The sequence below is a fragment of the Achroia grisella genome, unplaced genomic scaffold, assembly GCF_030625045.1.
Source record: "Achroia grisella isolate CSIRO2021 unplaced genomic scaffold, CSIRO_AGI_Agris_v1 utg295, whole genome shotgun sequence".
NCBI classification, from domain to species: domain Eukaryota; kingdom Metazoa; phylum Arthropoda; class Insecta; order Lepidoptera; family Pyralidae; genus Achroia; species Achroia grisella.
In genome coordinates this window covers 645,121-665,367 of record NW_026712783.1, presented here as the reverse complement: position 1 = coordinate 665,367, position 20,247 = coordinate 645,121, and the positions used below count along the sequence as shown (strand labels likewise).

The 20,247-nt window shown below is 34.7% G+C and overlaps 3 protein-coding genes across 3 annotated transcripts in view; 1 reads left to right on the top strand and 2 right to left on the bottom strand.

The window, feature by feature from the left end:
- Positions 1-2,102: 2,102 nt before the first annotated feature.
- Positions 2,103-15,244, top strand: LOC131843337 (cytadherence high molecular weight protein 3-like). Its single transcript, XM_059191965.1, has 5 exons — positions 2,103-2,138; positions 3,440-3,502; positions 9,741-9,836; positions 11,255-11,389; positions 11,700-15,244. The coding sequence occupies exons 1-5, from the start codon at positions 2,103-2,105 to the stop codon at positions 14,970-14,972; spliced, it is 3,603 nt and encodes a 1,200-aa protein (XP_059047948.1). The 3' UTR covers positions 14,973-15,244.
- Positions 15,245-17,871: 2,627 nt separating this feature from the next.
- On the bottom strand, positions 17,872-19,863 carry LOC131843348 (uncharacterized). The gene has a single exon (XM_059191976.1). The coding sequence runs from the start codon at positions 19,758-19,760 to the stop codon at positions 19,407-19,409; it is 354 nt and encodes a 117-aa protein (XP_059047959.1). The 5' UTR covers positions 19,761-19,863; the 3' UTR covers positions 17,872-19,406.
- Positions 19,864-19,946: 83 nt separating this feature from the next.
- Positions 19,947-20,247, bottom strand: part of LOC131843349 (MAP/microtubule affinity-regulating kinase 3-like) — a 101,993-nt gene continuing 101,692 nt past the window's right edge. The window contains exon 23 of the mRNA XM_059191977.1: positions 19,947-20,056. Coding sequence (XP_059047960.1) covers positions 19,998-20,056 — 59 coding nt within the window. The 3' untranslated portion in view covers positions 19,947-19,997. The remainder of the gene's footprint in view (positions 20,057-20,247) is intronic.

Genomic DNA, 20,247 nt, shown 5'->3' with positions numbered 1-20,247 from the left:
TAACACCTACACCGCAATATGAAAGCCGCGAGAGCATATTGTGGTGTTAAAAATAATAATTGTACATTGTTCGGCCATTTTGAATGTGTATAACAAAAGTTCTAATTAAACAAACGGACAACTTTTATAGTTTACGTAACCGGGTGAGAGAACTACACAATGGTGTAATGCCGCTATTGTTATTCAAATGTGATTAATTTGTGATCTTTTCTATACAATACGCGTTATAAAATTCAGATTACATATTTATTAAACGAGAAAACAGGAAAAAAATACAAAAAAAATACCTTTATAAGCGGCTAAATGAATAAATGATTTTTGATTTGATTATTTAATATTTATCTGTCTATACGACGTATTTTTTAATTAGTTCAATAAATTTTATTGACAAGAAAACGGTACAAAATCTGAACTTAATGCTAGAATCATTATCTATGTATTACGAGTATAGTGTATTTGTTAAAGTTGGGCTTAAAAGGACTTGTATCTAGAGCTGTAAAACATAAAAATAAATTATGAACATGAAGTGTTTTCTTAAATAGATACTTATACTATAGTTACCAGTGCGTTCCAGGATTTAGAAGCTTATAGAATTTCAAGATATGAAATTCTGTGAAGTGTTATCTTTTACCAAGGTGGGTATCTCTGTCTATAGGCCTGGATTAGTATTTTTTGCCAATGATATTTTAAAAAATCTTATAAGTATAAATATAATGTTTTCGAGTGGTGATGTATGTTCGGCACATACCTACTCCAACAGCCGTCAATAAAATTTCTGATGTTTTCATTTTACTCATAAACTTCAGTGTACTATTGAACCTTATGTTGTACTTTTAATTATTTTATACTTTTAATATTTATATATAAATATACTTATAAATTTCTATTAAACTTCACTCAATAACATAAGGTTATAGATTCGATAATTATTCTATACTTGTTAATATTTATATAAACATATAATCGTTTACGTAACTATAATATAGTTGGTCAGTTCCACATGATTTATTTACAAAGTCCGTAATGTATAAACACGTACGTAGGCTTTATTTATTAGATACCTCTCTCTACTTACGCAATAGAAAACGAGTTAAGTTATTATAGCACTTATATAGTTAAGTGTTTAAAGAGTACACTATTAAAGTTGTTAAGCATAAATAGGCGCGATTTGGATGGAATCGGATTAATTTCTTTTTTATTCTCGTAAAGAATTGGATAAGAGGCAAATGGCTTTTGTGCACAGAGTAATTAACATTAAGTATTATATGATTAGTGTATGTAGTTTTTAATACAAATTCAAAAAAAGAACATGCATATTTTTTCACATAATGGGTTTTGGTTCAAGTGTCGCGGGATTGTATATACAGCCAAAATATGCGCGGTGCTAAAAAAATGTTTTTACAGTTTAATACAAAATTTATTTTGTTCTAAGTGACAAGTCTGCTTTTATGCACAAGACAGACAGTCTACATTTTTGTGTATTAAAAACTGTTGCTTAAATATGGACTTAATTATGTCTAAGGAATGTAAATTATAAATTTTTATTTATACTTTTTGATTAGCAATTTTTTTTGTCTTCGTCTTCGTCTTACAGATATATATAATACTACAATAATTATTTTAAATTACTACACACCGTAATAACAAGATTTATCTCTACACAACACGGTGTAATTATTGTCCGATCGCTGTTGGAACGTACCTATAGTAATAAATTTTGAATATCATAAGATATATTTTAGTTTTTTACGAAAAATAAATGTAATATAAATAAAAAAAACAATATTTTTTGTTGTAGTTACTCGTCTTCAAAGAAAAAACAAAGCGAACTTTGGATTCAGCACTGGCGAGAAAACATGGTAATTTTTTGTTTAAGTAATAATTATAATAAACTGTCTTAGTTGTGGTTCTAGGTGGATGGTAAAAGGCATTTAAAACTTTAGACGTGTTAAACTCACATCACATGTCTACAAAGCTATACAAAATAATTAAAAATATTGTATGCCTATGGAATGGTGCAGCCGTCTGCGCTAACGGTTTACGAGTAGAATGAATTCAGGTCAGTTAGCCCATCGTTGCGAATTCACTAATAATTTATCACGATGGTTTCCAGGAGGAAACGCGAGGAGTTCAGTTCAGTAAGTACAATGCTAGCAGATCATTAGTCCACATTAGACGGCATAGACGGTAGGGAAAACATATTAATAATTGACGTTCATAAGCGCCTATAATGTCCTACATGAATAAATTACTTTTGATTTGATTTGATTACTAATCACCTCCCCCGGAAGAGGAATGTCATCAAAGAAGACCCTATTGTTGCTATTGCCATACATCCGGAGTAGATATACCCTAGTTTAAAAAAAAATCCGCTTCCCCCACGGATCACTTTAGACATGTCCAAACTGGCGACATAAGAACAGCTGTAAACAACCTTGTCCTTCTAAGAGAGAGATGACCTTCTCACCATTACTTCACCATGGATTCACCTTACGGGTGCGGGGTCCATTGTGTGGTAGAGAGGGAAACTCCAAGCAGTTCCCGGAACTCGTGACCCGGGTGTAGGTTTAAGGCCCCTTGCCGACCTACGTCAACACTCACCTTTACGGCTCGTGTTTCTCTCGCTGCCTAGCCAAACCTGGTAGCAGCCTGCTAGCGCAGCTTTAGATAATACATAGAACTTGTTCTTGTTCCAAATACGAGAAAGTGAATAGTGAAACTGCAGTGTCACCTAGTTTAAATTAGAGCGAAATAGGGTGCTAGGACTTGTATGCAAATATCTGTAAATTATTTTATGCGTATGAAAGTTTATAATCTCCAACATGAACATTTTCGCTGTATTTACATAGCGAGAGGTTGAAAAAGCTGCTCTAAGTATATCCTGACAGGATTTAGTTTCGTATAATCCAAGTTTAATAGGCTTATCGTATTTAGTACGTTCGTAGTTAATTTATAAAGTTAGATTATAATAATAATAGTAGAGAATTCACACAGAACCGCTTAGTCTCGAATTAAGCAAGGCTTATGTTATGAGTATAAATGATAGAAACACTTAAATACATTGTTTTTTTTTTAAATACATATATCATATACGTATATATATAACTACGTCGATTTTTTGCAAATACATACAAAATATACATAGAAAACACCCAAACTAATTCAAACAATCATACTCGAGAACAGAAATGTTTGCATCTTGTGAGAAATTGAACCCATGTACTAAAACGCTAAACCGCCGAGATCGTAAAACAATCAAATTCAAAATATCTTTATGTACGTCTATTACATACTCTTATGATATGTCAAATCGACACTCAGCTCGTATTCTTTTCAATTTGAATGTTTACAATAATACAGATTCATTTTTAAATTCAAATTTGGGAGGATAGAACTCAGTTGTCAAAATTTCAAACATGAATATTTTTTTTTTCTGCAGTGGGTGCGATTGTTGGCGGTATTTAGTGTCTCTGCCCACGCGTGGACTCAGCACACAAGCACAGTAAGTATACTTACAGCTGTTTTTTATTTCTAATTTTAACATCAAAGAAACTAACCGTCCACCTGATGGTAAGTGGTAACCGTGGAAACAAAGCGGTATCTAAGTAAAAATCTTAAACTTTTAGTCTCTCAGTCACTCAACTCAAGTACTCAGTCATAAAATTAACTGAACAACTCCGTTTAATTTTGTGACCGAGTACGTACATTGACATTGAAATTTCTATTATAACAATATATTCTATTGTCTTTTACGATTCTTTACCTTACAATGTCAAGTCGTGAAATTATTCTCGCCATAGAATCCGACGCTAACTTTTACAATCTTGATAGGGATGCCAAACTAATATATACATATAACTAAAAAATGTCTATTACAGACTTATATGTTTTCCCATCAAACCATCAATATATTTGTTCATTTAGGATCATGACTTGGGACCAGACTTGTATTGTGTATTAAACCACTAGACCATCGAGGCCGTTAAAACTAGAATAAAAACAAAATTAAAAGTGTAAGTTTAGTGAAATAATTTCCACTAAAAAAATAATAATATAAGAATTATAATAAGAAAAAATAACCAAAGAATGCAGAATGAAGAATCTTATTAGAGTTAGTTTGATGTCTCAAAATCTCATTTGATTGAGTGCTAATATAGACCATATAATTAGCACAACACTGGTTTTTTTATGGATGATAATGGAATGTAGCACGCATGCGCTAACGGTTTACGCTGGCGGGGCACCAGTGGACAGTGATAAGATGAACATGTCAGGTCAGTTAGCCCATCGTGATAAATTCACCAAGAATTTGTCACAATGGTTCCAGGGGGAACCGCGTGGAGGTCAACCTAACATGGTGCATTGCTAATAATGGGGTTATTTCCACATTACTAACAATCCCCTTTCCCCCCACACAACACTGGTTTCCCTCGAGACATAAAATAAAGTACCCATAACACAATCTCTGCTTACCTTGGGACTAGATGGCGTCGTGTTAATTGACCAGGGATACTATTTGGCATATAAATATTGTTAAATCGACGAATTTATTACGGAATATCAAATACCTTGTTGCACAAAGTGATGGCGTAAGCAAAGTGCATTAGAGTTTGTACATCCTTATTGCTATCCTTTATACTGCGAATAGAAAATATAAATAACCAGCTGTAAACATTATTTTACCATTCATTCATTCATTCATAATTTAAGAGCTGTGCTCTTGTCGGTGGAGCTCCCGCCATCTTCCACGATCTTCTATCAGTCCTTTTAGCTGTTGATACGACACGACTCCAACTTTTTATTTTACCATATAAATTAAAAAATAGGGGTTGATGCTAGTAGGGTAAAAATTTAGGGTTGTGTGTATTTTATAAAGTAAATATACTTTATTGCACTTGTATCACTATAAAATAAAAAGTTGTTAAAATGGTTATACAAAAATGTGAGCAAGGGTGGGCTTATCCCTGCAAGAGATCTCTTCCTGTCAACCTAACGCTGTGACAGAGGTGGTAGTTAGCGGGCAATAGTGCTCGAGTTTGAGTAATTACAATACCATATTTAAAAAAAAGGTTAGGGTTAGGGTTAGAAAACCTATATTCCTTAGGGGAATGAAAAATAGATAGTAGCCGATTCTCAGACCTACTGAATATGTATATAAAATTTCATAAAAATTGGTTAAGCCGTTTTGACAACTAACGTGACACAAGAATTTTATATATACGATAATAATCCAGGAGAATTCACACCCATCGCGCCATTTAGTTCTAAGCTAAGCAAGTTTGTGTTATTTGTACTAAACAATGAATACAAATACGTAATTTTTATTTCGGTAACTTTTTACAATAAAAATTCAACGACGACGATATTAAATTCAAACTGTCTTCTACTGATAATCTTACTAATATTATGTAATATTATGTTATCTGTGCTAATATTATAAACGCGAAATTTTGTGAGTATATATGGATGTTTGTTACTCTTTCACGTAAAAACTACTAAATGGATTTTGATGGAACTTTACAATAATATAGATTATACATCACAAGAACACATAGGCTATAATTAAAAAAAATATTATGTAAATTGTATGAAATGTAATGATAAATGTTAAGTAATGATGCAGACGGAGTTGAGCGGGTCAGCTAGTAGCATGTATAATTTGTAAATATCATTAGAAATTACACATTTTATATTCAAACGTAAGTTCCGCATACATGAATGCACTGTCCATTATCCACCGTCGACTACATCTTTATATCTATGACCTTTACCACAGAAACGTTTTGCTCCACATCTCGCTATATATAATGAGTAACAAACGTACATTTAATTTTGTATCGTTATATTTTGAAGCATAATAGCAAGCACTTTCTCCCAGCTGAGCGGACAAACCTGTTCTGGTTTGACATGAGCTTCACGAATTCATTATGTAACATAAGGGCACTTGCTTATATCAACTTATTTAATATTAAATGGACTCGACACGACTATAAATAAATTTAAATTATAAGTTTGAACATTAGTAAGTCTATTGTCAAAGAAGGTCGATCCCCCGTCCAACTCAAGCGGGGATCGAATTGGCGGCCTGAGCCGAGATTCGAACCCCTAGCGGTAACCTCAGACTAAAGTCGTATCCGTCAGGCGAGAGTTGGCCTTCAGCCGCTCCGTAAGTCCTTTCTTTGGTTTGGAGTGCTATCTGCACTCGTATCTATCTCTATCGTCCGGTGAAGCTGTAAAGGCCAGCTGCGGCTAACACATTAGAGTAGACAGAAAAACCAAACTTTCTTCACGTATTGCTAAACAAATTATATAGAAAGAATAGAAGAATTACATTCCTAAACAAATCGATCGCTGATTTGATAATTAACAATATTGATGTTTTGTTATGAGTCAGTCAGTTAGAACAAATAATATTAAACGTACAATATTTATCTATTTTCAATTTGACCAAAGTCTTTAACATAAACATAAAAATATATATGCTTGTGTGTGTCAAATATATGGTAGTTGGGGTGGAGGGGATCATTAATAATGTGGACTAATAACCTTGTTGCTAGCATTGTATCATGTCAGGTTGACCTCCACGCGGTTCCCTATAAACCATCGTGATAAAATCATGGTGAATTTACCGTCATGGGCTTACTGACCTGACCTCATGCTCATCCTATCGTACTCCATTGGTATCGTACTCCCCGGCGTAAACCATTGGCGCAGGCGGGTGCACCATTCCATTAGCATGCATAAGAAAAAAAATCTTTTTATTGAGGAAGGCTATATAACAACACCAACCTGCTGTTGCTGCGACCAATAGGCGCTGAGCATCGATGAACAATGTTGAAAAAAAGGGTTTTATATATATATATATACTAGCTGATCCCGCTGAATTAAAATCGCTATTAAAAAATAGGGGTTGATGGTGAAATTTAGGTTTGTATGTATTTAGAAATGAAAAATATATAAAAAATAAAATATTAGGGGTGGACAACCCGTATATCACCTAGGGGTATGAAAAATAGATAATAGCAGATTCTAAGACCTATTGAATATGCCTATAAAATTTAATAAAAATCGGTCAAGCGGTTTCGAAGGAATATAGTAACTAACCTTGTGAAACGAGAATTTTATGTATAAGATATAGTAATTGCATTCAAAACATAGGAAACTTGAAATCTGTACAGTATTGCTAATGTAAGATTAAATTTAATATTATTGATTCTCAGTTTCACCGCGAAAATGCACTAGATACAGCGTAACTAGGTGCATATAGGCGTGCAAGACAGTCCCTTCGACTTTCTCTTGTTGTATAGCTGCCGCTCGCTATATTGTTTTCCATCTGATTTGCGTATTTGCAGCACTTCCTGTTCGTCGTTTCCGGTGCATAGAATATCTATGATGCAGTTATGTCACAATGAATGTGACAGTTTTTTTTTATGGATGAAAACGGAATTGTGGCGCGGCGTACTATTAATTCTTTACGTTATCTTCGCAGTTTCCGGTCGCATTTTCTTTTCTTCTTCTGTAGATCTTTTCTTTAATCAATATTTGAACGATAATATAAACTAATTCTGCCACTAAAATCTTTTCACCCGTATAAGTAGCGAGAAGGACATGCCTAAGTAACTGTACCAATAATTTAATAATAATAAAGTAAGAAAGGGTGAAAGAAAAAAGGTAGATTTTTTTATAGCACAGGACTAACGAGTTTGTGGCTCACCTGATGGATGAGCAGTCAGGTCAGTTACCCCATCGTAACAACACCTTGAATACCAGATGCCTCAGTGGTCCAGGGGTTTAGCACTCAGCTTGACTTTATATGGTCGCGGGTTCGATTCCACGATGCAAACATTTGTATTCATGTGTATACCATAGCAACATAAAATAGCATAGATAACTTGGATTGCTAAAATATAAGCTAAAGCATATCATAATTGGAAAGTGACTTTGTTTAACAAGATCCCGCGTCCAGCGCGGCCACTTTCGATCGCTACCTTTTTTCTAAGCGCACCACTTTTACCCGTCTAGTTCCGAAGTTTTACTCGCATATATAGACTGACAGATACACATGCCACAAACTGGATGCCGAGCCCTGGGCTTCCTCGGCGCTGCGCTTTAATATGAACGACATGTGTTACTTTCAATTTCAATTTATGTCTTATTGCCTGCTACTATTGAACTACGTAAACTTTCATCCCCTATTATTTATTACAGATATTTTTTCAATAAAAAAAAATGGCCCTATGACCGTGACAGTACATTTAAACTTTCAAGTAAAACAATAAGCTCGACTTCAAAAACTCCTTTCCCATATTCAAAAATGTTAAGTAAATATAATTAATTTATGTTAAAATTATAAATTGTTATTTTTACAAATAGTTGTTAATAACTGATATAATACTCGTCATTTATTGGAACATAGTAATAATAAAATAATCACAGGACAATTCACACAGCGCCATCTTGACCCAAGTTAAGCTAGCTGAAGCTTGTGTTATTTTATAACTTAAATTTGTTACTAAAGATATATTTTTTTGTTTCGTAAATACATACATATTATACATAGACCATATTTTTTATTTTGACATTCTATTATAAGCAATCCGATTATTATGATTGAATGATAAAAAAAAACAGTTTTTTACAGTGTGATGGGTTCCATTGAGTTATTGAACCCATCACACTGTAAAAAACTATAGCTACACACGCTACTGAGTCATCAGTGCTAATGCTTTATATATATAAAAAAACGCGGAATATATATTACATAAATAATACGCAACGAAGTGAGAGTTAATTACAATAATTATATTGAATATGGAAGTTATCAATATATTTATTACCATGTTTGTAGGACGAGCGATAATGCGCGCACGCGCTCAACGCCAGAAGCTATAATATAATTATATGATATACATTATACATTCATAAATAAAAAAAATCAATTGCCGAATATACGTAATCGCACTATATTAGAACGACTACATCTATCTGACAAATAGATTAAGATAGATATAAAAGATAGAATATGCTTCATTTGCATTATAATGTAGTTAAAGTAATTCGTCGAACGTACATAATCGCATTATACTAGAACGACTACGTCTACTTGTATAATATAGATAGATAGATAAATAGAATAAGTTTTATTTTCATTCAACAATGATAGAAGTCAATTGTCGAATGTACGTAATCGCATTACACTAGAACGACTACATCTATTTGCCACATATAGGGATAGATAGATGGAATATGCTTTATTTGCTTTATACAATAATAGAAGATATAGATGTTTAGCGGGTAAGTGGGGCCGCTATTATTTATGTTTGTGTTCGTGTAGAAGCAGCATCAGGAAGATGGAGGTGAAGAGAAACCAGTCGTGACTATTTACATATTTATAATATAGAAGTATTTACAATGAATATATATACAAGAAAGATGATTCGGTCTCGAATGACAAGCTTGTTATTCTTCTTGTCCCATCGTAACTAGGCAACGGTGTTGCCGCACGATGATAGTAGATTCGCCACACCTCCGCTTATCTATCTGCGAGTGATAGTCCCGTCAATATCGGTCCAGCTGTTACAGAGATTAGAGAAACGGACAGAATGGCAAATTGTTTTAAAATAATTTTTGTTGTATTTCTTTTTATAATATTGATAACTCTTTCCACTAATTAATGCTGAACCTTAATTAGTGGAAAGAAGTACTATAATTTAAAATACAATATGTTTTTATTGTTCCAGCGGGTTCAACAGGGCGGCACTAGTTTCGAGTGGGGTTGGCGACTCACCCCCAAAGATGGCAGTACCGTTGGACATTACTATGTCAAGCTACCTCAGGTAATCCAAACTAATATTATTAAAAAGAAAACCTCAATGATACTAATAATAACACAGGAACAGACTCACGCAGCGCCATCTAGTCACAAGTTAAGTAAAGTTAGTGTTATGGGTGCTACTCACTGATAATTTGTAAATATACATTAATTTTTTGTATAAATTCTGTATACATGATGTTTTCTATGTATACAGAAAATATGCAGATAAACAATCTTACTTATGAATAATATTTTCGCTGTGCCAGGAATCAAACCCGCTACGGTAAAGTGATGTTCTAAACGGTTAGACCCCGAGGCTATCAGAATTATATGATATATTTTTTTTTTGACAATTGACACGTGATTTTTTTATATAATTGAAATGATATAGATGCTGATGGCACATTAAATAGGAAACAAATACACAGACAACTTTCATATGCATTTAATGTTAAAGCTGTTAATTTGAAATTACAAACAGACAATTCAATATTATATGTATGTATAATATACATTAAAAATATGTAATTAAAAATATCGTTTGTATAGTAAGTAATCAATTCATTCCTCAATTTTTTAACATCCTTTACTTTTTTTATTCCTGTCCATTTTTGGTAACAACCCTCTTTTAACCCATTTAGTTTTCTGTCTCACCTATTTCTCTCAATAAATAGGTGAGACAGAAGTATACACGCAGAGGAATTAGTAGGTACAAATGTAATAATCACTAATGTTATAAACGCGAAAGTTATACTCTACATACAGTTTGGATGGATGAATGATTGTTACTCTTTGACGTAAAAATTACTGAACGGATTTTGATGAAACTATAGAGCCAATAAACCATAAATTTCACGCGAATGAAACCGCGGTTACTAATATTGCTAGCTACTAATATTGTGAAACTACTAAACAGCTAGCTACTAATATTGTGAAACTACTAAACAGCTTGCTACTAATATTGTGAAACTACTAAACAGCTAGTTACTAATATTGTGATTGCGAAAGTGTGAGCATGGATGGATAGATTTTTGTTACTATTTTAAGCTAAAACTGAACGGATTTTGATGAAACTATAGAGCTATAGGCTATCTAGCTATTAACTAACTAATAGGTATATAAGCCTATATAACTATAGGCTTATATACCTATTAGTGTAAGACACAGGCTGTAAATTTCACGCAGGTGGAACAACTACTTACTAATATTATAATAAGTTTGTGAGTATGGATGGATGGATGTTTGTTATTCTTTAACGCAAAAAATGTAGAACCGATTCTGATGAAATTTTACGTAATATAGCTTGTATATCAGAATAACATATAGGCAATAATTTAAAAAGATATGTAAATTGGGAGAAAAATTATGATAAATGTCAAGTGTGATGCAGATGATGTTGCAAGTCAGCTATTTAATAACTTATAGTATGTACAAACGCAGGCAGAACAACATGTCCAGTACCCGGCCGACGGTGTTTACCACGGAGCAGTGGCTGTCAACACCAGCGACGGTCACCACGCACAAGCCACCAGCGTTGCTTTAGGAGGGAACGCGGCAGAAATCAACTTACATGAGGTAACCATACTAATACTTGTATCATATATTTTAGCGGTTTAGCACACCGCTTTACTGATGGTCGCGGCTTCGATTCCTCGCATGGTACAAACATTTGTATTCTTAAGTATAATTGTTTATATCGGTTTTGGTGTTTTCTATATAAAATATGTATCTGTTGACGAAAACAAATATATATCTATGTATTTATCAGTTATTTGATACCCATTACCAACACAAGCTTTCGGTAGCTAAACTTGCGAGTAAATGGCACTGTGTGAATTGTTGTGAGATAAAAAAACTTCATATTATGTGTATTGGTTCATTTCAGACTCCCAAAGTGTACCAGACTATCAATGCAACGCCGGCCCCACTAGCTCACAGCACATCCCAGCCAGTCGAGATATATCTTCTACAACAACAATTCCCTTCACCCCCCCAACAGAACCATCTTGTTCAGATCTTCCCAACAGCTGGACCCAACAACGATATTCAGTACAACAGTTCCCCTAACTACATCTATCATAACATATTAACTACCCCATTGTATAATATTCAAACGCAAAACACTGCACCGAAGAACGGAAACTCACCTCCTCTTAAAATAGAGGAAACCACTGAGTCTCATGAGGCTTATTCATCATCTGTAGTACAAGTATTTAAAGATCATAACTGTACAAATGATGAGAATGCTTCAGAATCGAAACAGGTTAATGAAACACAAAAAGCGACGAAGTTATTCGCCGAAGCACCGAAATATGAAGCCCTTAATGGAAATATCAATTTTGGTACGACTGATGGAACTGAAAGACCCCTGACTTACAGAGGAGCTGTACATTTTAGGGTAGAATCACCAAGAGATAATGCTAGAAGTGAGAGATATTACTACTATTCAACTGCTTCTACTCCTACGGAAACAGAACGTTCAGTACAGTCTGATAAAAATGAAGGTATAACGAAACTTGTTGCTTCAACACAAGATCTTATTTCAAATGAGGATCTATTAAAAATAAACCACGCAGCAGAAAAACATGTTAATGCACAGAACGATGATATTATCAAACCACGGTCAAATTTGAGGGAACACAATAGCCATGAAAGTTATGATCAAATGAATTCAATAAGAAACAAAGTTACGGTGAAAGCTAAAATAGCTAATATTCTTAAGAGTGAAATTGAACAAGTAGGAAACGATGAATCAAAGGAGCAGATTTTGCAGACCAGTTCTAATGAATATAAATTTGCATCGCCTATAGTTGTACCAGACTCTTCATATGACAATAATAAAAAGCAAATAGTAAATAATTTAGTTTCAACTATGGTGCCTTATTTACAAGATGGGTACCAAATTGTCAATATTAGAAATAATTTGGAAGAGCAGAAAAAATACGAAGAAAATATAAATAGTCAAAGTAATGTAGATTATAATTCTAACGGAGATACAGTTGATGTCACTCCAAGGCCAATCGCGCAGAAATATTTAGCACCAATAACAGTTGCTTTAAGGCTGTTAAATGCTAACGAATCGGGAAATTTCAATTCCGTTGAAGATCATGAAACAGCGGATAGTGAGTTTATAACGGACATCATCCAAAATCCTAAGAAAGAGAAAACAATCGTCGAAGTCCATGAATCGCTTCCTGTGTCCATTACTCATATAAACGATGTTGAAGTGCACGAATATTTAGAAGAAGGTAGAAGTAATGACAAAGGTACTTTAGATATAGCTCAAAAACTATACAATAAATACATCGATGCTCTTGAATCTTCTAAAAAGATTCAGAAGAGCATGAATAATATACTGTATAAATATGGTATGGCAAAGAATGAGGATAGTAATGAAAACCAAGACTACGATAACGAGAATGATTCAAAAGAAAAATTAGAAACTAGCAGTAATACTAGGTCAGAAGTTGAAATTAAAGCTAACGAAGACAATAATGAGAGAAGTGAATATATAAACTACTTTAATGAATATGGACAAAAAATCATTCAGCCTATAATAGTAGAAAAAGAAGTACCAGTAACCAAGTTTGTTGATAGATATATTGAGAAACAAGTGCCATACCCTGAACCAGTCGAAGTAATTAAACATGTTGAGGTCGATAGGCCGGTTGCTGTTCCAATACCGATCGAAAAGGTAGTGGAAAAGCCAGTAGAGGTAACTAGGTACGTCGATAAACCGTATCCCGTTCTTCATCCTTACCCAATACCGGTAGAAGTGCCTTATCCAGTTGAACATAAAGTATTTATTGATCGCCCAGTTCATATACCATTCCCGATAGAAAAGCTTGTTGAGAAACAAATCGTACATCAAATACCAGTCCCAACACCAGTTGGTATACCATATGAAGTACAAATTCCAGTTGAACAAAAAGTTTTATACCCGATTCCAATAGAAACCCCGGTACCGTATCCAGTAGAGGTAGAGAAACCAGTTCCTGTAGAGAAAATAGTGCAAAAGGAAATTCCAGTGCCTTATCCAGTCGAAAGACAAGTTCCTTACCCAGTCCCGGTGGAAACTAAAGTTCCAGTTCCATATGCGGTAGAAAAGAGGGTACCAGTAACGGTAGAAAAGATAGTTGAAAAACCAGTAACGATTACTAAAGTTGTTGAAAAACCGGTACACGTACAAGTACCGGTTCACCATCCTGTTCCTGTTGAAGTCCGCGTGCCTCATCCTTATCCGGTAGATAGAATTGTAGAGAAGAAGGTTCCTTATCCTGTACCAGTTGACAGAATAGTCGAGAAAAAGGTACCTATTAATGTTCCATATCCAGTAGAGAAAGTGGTGGAAAAAATTATAGAAAAGCCAGTTGTTGTAACCAAGTATATTGACAAACCGTATCCCGTTGAAAAAAGAGTGCCTTACCCGGTTGAAAAGATTGTGGAGAAGAAAGTACCTTATCCGGTCCAAGTACCTGTAGAAGTTAGAGTACCTTATCCGGTTGAGAGATTTGTGGAGAAACCTGTACATTTACCTGTCCAATATCACAATCCAAATGTTCCTAACAAAATCATTGCAAATCATAATCACTTTAACAATTTCCAACACACACAGCAATCCCAAAATGTACCTCAGTACATAAAATACATACACACAGGATCGGAACAACAAAATCAAGGCAACATGCCACCAAATCAGATACACCTACAGAAAACAAAACAAACACAGCAAGTAATACAAGACCAAAAGAAACAACAGCAAATTCAGGCGTACCACCAAAACTTGGATGAAAAACGTAAACCCTCAATTCAGACTACAAAATGGGGTAATCAGTACGCGTCATCGTATCAATACATAAACAGTACTCCCACATATGAAGTCCAACAGTTCAAGAAGACGCCTAACTTAGTCAACTATTTATCGTTTGTTACAAATACACAAAATCCATATTATTACTATGGACCGCCGCCTATGAAGAATTACGACGACTCATGGGAGAAAAATAACAATTACATAGTTGAACTAAAACTAAGGAGGACTGACAGAACGCCAAGAATAAACAATTTGAAGATTGAGTATGGTTTTAAACCACCTTTGATACCTAGTACAGAAGTAGACTTGGATGGGATACCTGTGAAGAAAGAGCAACAAAAATAAAACTCTTGCCGCCTTATTTTGTAAGATATGAATCTAAACTACTATTATTTATTCTTGTATTTTTTCTTTTCTACTGTGATACATTAACTACAGATGATTGATGAATTTAGCAATTAAATATATTTGGAATAAAATTTCGTAAAATACTCATCCGAATATACATTGCCAGTTTTCATTATTCCTGTAAGTCAATTATTTGACGATTTTAATAGTCTTCAATACTTCGCCATAGGATAAGCAAAGTGAACTCGCAAACTTAAAAATCCTGTAATCATAATAGTTTCATGAGTAGTTGTGATGAAGTTATAACAGATTGGTGTTTTGCCTCGATGCTTTGCAAAGTCCGAATTTTTATTTGTAAATAGATTTTTGTTATTAGTTATTGTTAAATTTTTCAGTATTGTAACAAATAAATTATAATCTTGATGGATGTTAAGTTTTCAGTTTGTATCCAGTCAAATTCTAGTTTTAGTATTTTTAAGTTTTTTCTCGTACCTTGTACCTAACAGAGATTTTAATGCTAAAGTCTATGTAATTTAACATTTACGTATTATTTATTTTTACTTGTTTTTAATGTAAATATTAGATATAGAATAACAGTATTGTTATAAATAAAATATTTATAAGTATCTAGTTATTTTGTTTTTATTTTCATAATATCGATCAAAAACAAGGTTGTATTTAGTTGGAGGTCGGAGGAGGGATACCTACAAGCTGTCAAGCTGTAAGAGAGAAATTAATTTTCCTGACAAATATTAAACACATCTTTGTGTGATATGATTAGAATGTGATTATAAAATGTACATATATATTTTAACTGGGGTAATTACAACTGTAAACATATACATTATTATAAATGTAATTTTATATCAAAATTAATATATTATAGACTATTACTCGTGATGGTCGTGAGTTCGATTCTCGCGCGACATTTTATTTATAAGTTTGATTGCTTGGTGTTTTCTATTTATAATGTTAATACACTTAGCATGACCTTTATTTAGTTTGAGACTAGACTAGATAACGAGTGTGAATTGTCCTGAGTTATTATTATTAAAAGTTGATAAAGTCAGATGTCCGGAGGGTATCTACCCCTATGCCCAGTAATTTCACAGCCAATTGAAAGATTTCGGATGAATAAGAATAAATATCAGGCATGGAATTAAAAATAAAATTTATTTCCATTTAATTATCTCACAAAAACAACGTACCGTACATGTCGTCCCGATGACGGCCCGACACCCTAGTGGAGCAGCGGCTTACAACCGATTAATCGTCAGATAGTTACTATTAGCGCGTATAAGAATATTTTAATGGATGATAATGGATTGTTGCACCCGCCTGCACTAACGGTTTACGCGGGCGGGGCAGCAGTGGAGGATGATAAGAACATGAGATTAGGTTAGTTAGCCCATCGTGACAAACCATAAGGAATTTATCATGATGCACCCCATTGTAGCAATGTACCATGTCAGCTTGACAACGCGTTTCCCCCTGGAAACCATCATGTTAAATCTAACCAGACCCCATGCTCATTTTACTATCCTCCACTGGTGCCCCGACGTAGACCATTAGCGCAGGCGAGTGCATCATTCCATTACTCATCCAAGAAAAAAAAACTTTTTATACACTTCGTATTTTGTGCACAATAAAAAAATATTAAAATACTGTTGTTAGAATATGTAATTAGAAAAATACAAGATGAATAAAAGAGACCACTATATTTACACGATGGCTAGTATTATACTTTTTATAGACGCTACGTTCGTGATGCATAGCCTAAACCTGAGAAGCTGAACTGATATAGTCAATTTAGTTTAATCGTAAGACTAATCGATTGTATGCCACTGCTTATATACAATAAAACAAAGCTCATATATCACTACATATGTAAACAGATATCATAGTTGTTGCGACGTCGCGCCATCGAAATGTAAAATTCTTACAGATTAATAATTAATTAGAGCACAAACATTATATTATCTATAATTTGATACATCTATGTGTAGTGTTGTGTCATTTTCGATATCGACATTGTACTATAAAAATCAGGTAACGCATTTAAAAGATGAAAAATTTTTCTATTAAATAGTCAAAAAGAATAGAAATATTTTATTACTTTAATTTGTATGCATTTTGTAATATATTCATATGGGAACAGAATTTCATTGAACGTGAGCAAGTTCAAATATAATAAAAATATTAACAGCTTTTACTACTCTGTGGTTATAAATTTTTAATGTAAGGCGACTACATTGATAATCTTGAAAGTTGTATCACGACATCGACTAAATTAAATTAGATATTTAATTTTATGTAAGAAAATCAATGTATAGATTTAAGAATTCTTTAACGGGTTTTAACGACTAACGAATAACGACTTTGTATTAAACCATTTCAGTTAAAAATTCCATTTGAGAAATATCTATAACTCATGCGTGGTCACAGTCATTATTTATAAATGCGTTTTATATGATCTCGTATTACAATTATTCAGTAAGTAAAAACCATAAATTCTTATTTTGGAAAAACAATTTCTCCGTTAACATCCTGTTGTTACGAGTAAATACTCATGTAGGCATATAAGTTTTAATTACAACGTATTTCATATTTAACAAAATATTTGCTTCAAAATTGACACTGCGAGTTCATTGACACCTGTAGAGATGTGAAATGCATAGACTGTATTATCGATAAATTACATCACTTTAATCATAGCAATAGAGATACAAGCTTTGTAAGGAAATAACGTATCAACTGCATTACCTGTACCTATATAACGATACCGTAAAACCGTATCCTTACTGAAAACACGTTCAAAAACCACTACAAAACATTAAATATTTATCTATATACAACTATCCACTTGGTTCATAAATAAGAAATAAATAAAACAAGCTTTGAAGATTGGGTATTAATCTTTTTACATAAATAAAATTATAAATACAATTACATTTCATGAGAGATGAATTTGACAATATATGCATGGTTTGTTCCGACAGCGCGACAATGACCGACCGAGGTGTCTGTATGTGTATAATTGTGATTCCATGTAAAATTATAGCGCTACACTTAAATATAATAATAGAAAATGTCCACGGTCACCGCATTGCGTTGCACATCCAATCTTACGTTAAATATTTAAGATCTAGTATGCGAAAATGTCACACACGAATACAGAAAAAAAAGCATCACACCAAATCACAAAAAAACGGTTACTTACAAAAAAAATGAAGGCTGATTACATTTAGAAATAAAGTTACAATTATGAACGTTATTGCTATGTAACTACGAAGTCCATAATACTTTGATCACAAATACATTACACATCTAATAATTATTTCATTATATATATTTTTTTATTTAGTGTAATTATAGCTAGAGTCTAGATTGTGATTTCAACCTGTAACATTATAGAGAACTTTTGACACTTTCTAATCCAGCCTTACAATTAGAAAGAATGCAATGGGCGACCGCGCCACCGCCGACCGACCAGTTCATCTTGAAACACGGCCCCTCGCAGCATCCATAACATTGCGTGCCAACACAAACCGGTCGCTCGACACAGACTTACAGTACAATTACTATACCGATAATATGAACAGTTATATCGCTATTCGACGACAGCCATATGTTTTTGTATATTTATATTTGTCATTACAATTGGAAAAGAACACTAAAATTAATAAACTAACGCTAAATTGTATCTGTTGAGCGCGAACTCACTTTGTACATTATTACAAGATAAAAATACGTATTATTATATGGTAAGCCATAGCACGAACGATCCTACTGGGTCGATGGTACCGCTCGTGGCCCACTAAACAAAATGTCTTTTAGAAAAACATTATTCCGTGCAACGATGAAACTAATCGAGAATATATCGATATAAATAAACAGGAAAAATACATAAAAAACAACGGGACGTGCGGTATCGTCGACCGATCAGTCAACTTACATATCTACATAAGGGGCAAAGAATAAAAATTCATGAGTAAAACTATATTACAAGTGGCGTAAAATTGAGAGCGATTCGCATAATTCAACTAAACATTAAATTAAGTTACAATAAACATACACGAATTAACCTTGTACGCTTCCGAGCGCGATTTCTTCCTGAGTCCTCATTGGCACATTATACCATTAGAATGTCCAACTATCGACATACGAGTCAATCATTGTTACATCACTATGTAGGTACGCTTTGAGAGAAACCTTCGTCGACAACAGTGCAACACTGCGCGGTTAGCGTTCGACAAATTTAAAAATCGAACTAATTTACAACATTACCTACAATAAGTTCGACAGTTCAGAAAACAACTTCATAGATACAAAATGAGCGATTCCATTTTTAAATTTAAAATTATCAAAGTCGATATAAATTCAAAAACAGAATCGATCACGAAAGTCAGCGACGAAATTGAGCAGTGACTTTTAAAAATCGAAGAGCTCGGGAGGGGGAATCGGATCGACCGGGAGACAGTCGCAGGGAGGGGAGCGGGTTCGATGCTGGCGCCTGAGAGTGTGGACGCTGTAGGAGTAGGATTGATGCGGCATCTTAGGGCGGAGCAGCCTGGCACCGTCGTCGACGTCCGCGCTCTCCGCCCGCAAGGAAAGAGATGAGCGGGGATGGATCTGAGCGGAGGAGACGGTGGACCGACTGGGGGAGAGAGGGGGGCGGAGGTAGTCGCTGCGGGCTAGGGACAACTCCGCCGGAGTGTAGGCGGCCAGGAAGTGAGCCAGAGCCCCCGAGGGGGTCCTCATGCCCCCGTTGGCGACCAGCACCATGTCCTCTGCGGACAGGCGGAGGGAGTCGGTGCGGGGCGGCGGGGGCGGCGGCGGAGGGGGCGTGTCGCGCTCGTCCGACGAGGACACGGGCGGGCGCGGGGAGCGCGGCGCGAGCGGGCGCGGGCCCTGCGCGGCGGGCGCGGGGGGCGAGGGGGGGGTGCGGACCGCGGGGGGGTCGGGCGGGGGCAGGTCGGGGGCGCGGCGGCGGCGGCGGCGGCGCGGGGCGCTCCCGGGCAGTCACAGCTTGAGCTCGTTGGCGATCTTAGACGCAATATTCTTGAATCCGATGCTGGTGCCTGAAAAATTACACGTTATAATTAGTATTACCATTGGACATCAAACATGTGTACTATACAATCTTTACATTAGTTAATTAGACGCTTTGGGTCATTTTCATCTATATTACGTATATATGTACAAAAAAATGTATCTAAGTATTAATATCAGTTACCTAGTACACAACCCATAACACAAGCTTTGCTTAACT

Bases quoted from the DNA above. Each gene is read 5' to 3' on its own strand.
- LOC131843337 (XM_059191965.1), top strand. From the start codon at position 2,103: ATGGTTTCCAGGAGGAAACGCGAGGAGTTCAGTTCA. The intron at 2,139-3,439 runs GTAAGTACAATG...TTTTTTCTGCAG, and splicing joins AACGCGAGGAGTTCAGTTCA to TGGGTGCGATTGTTGGCGGT. The intron at 11,390-11,699 runs GTAACCATACTA...GGTTCATTTCAG, and splicing joins CAGAAATCAACTTACATGAG to ACTCCCAAAGTGTACCAGAC.
- LOC131843348 (XM_059191976.1), bottom strand. From the start codon at position 19,760: ATGGTGCTGGTCGCCAACGGGGGCATGAGGACCCCCTCGGGGGCTCTG.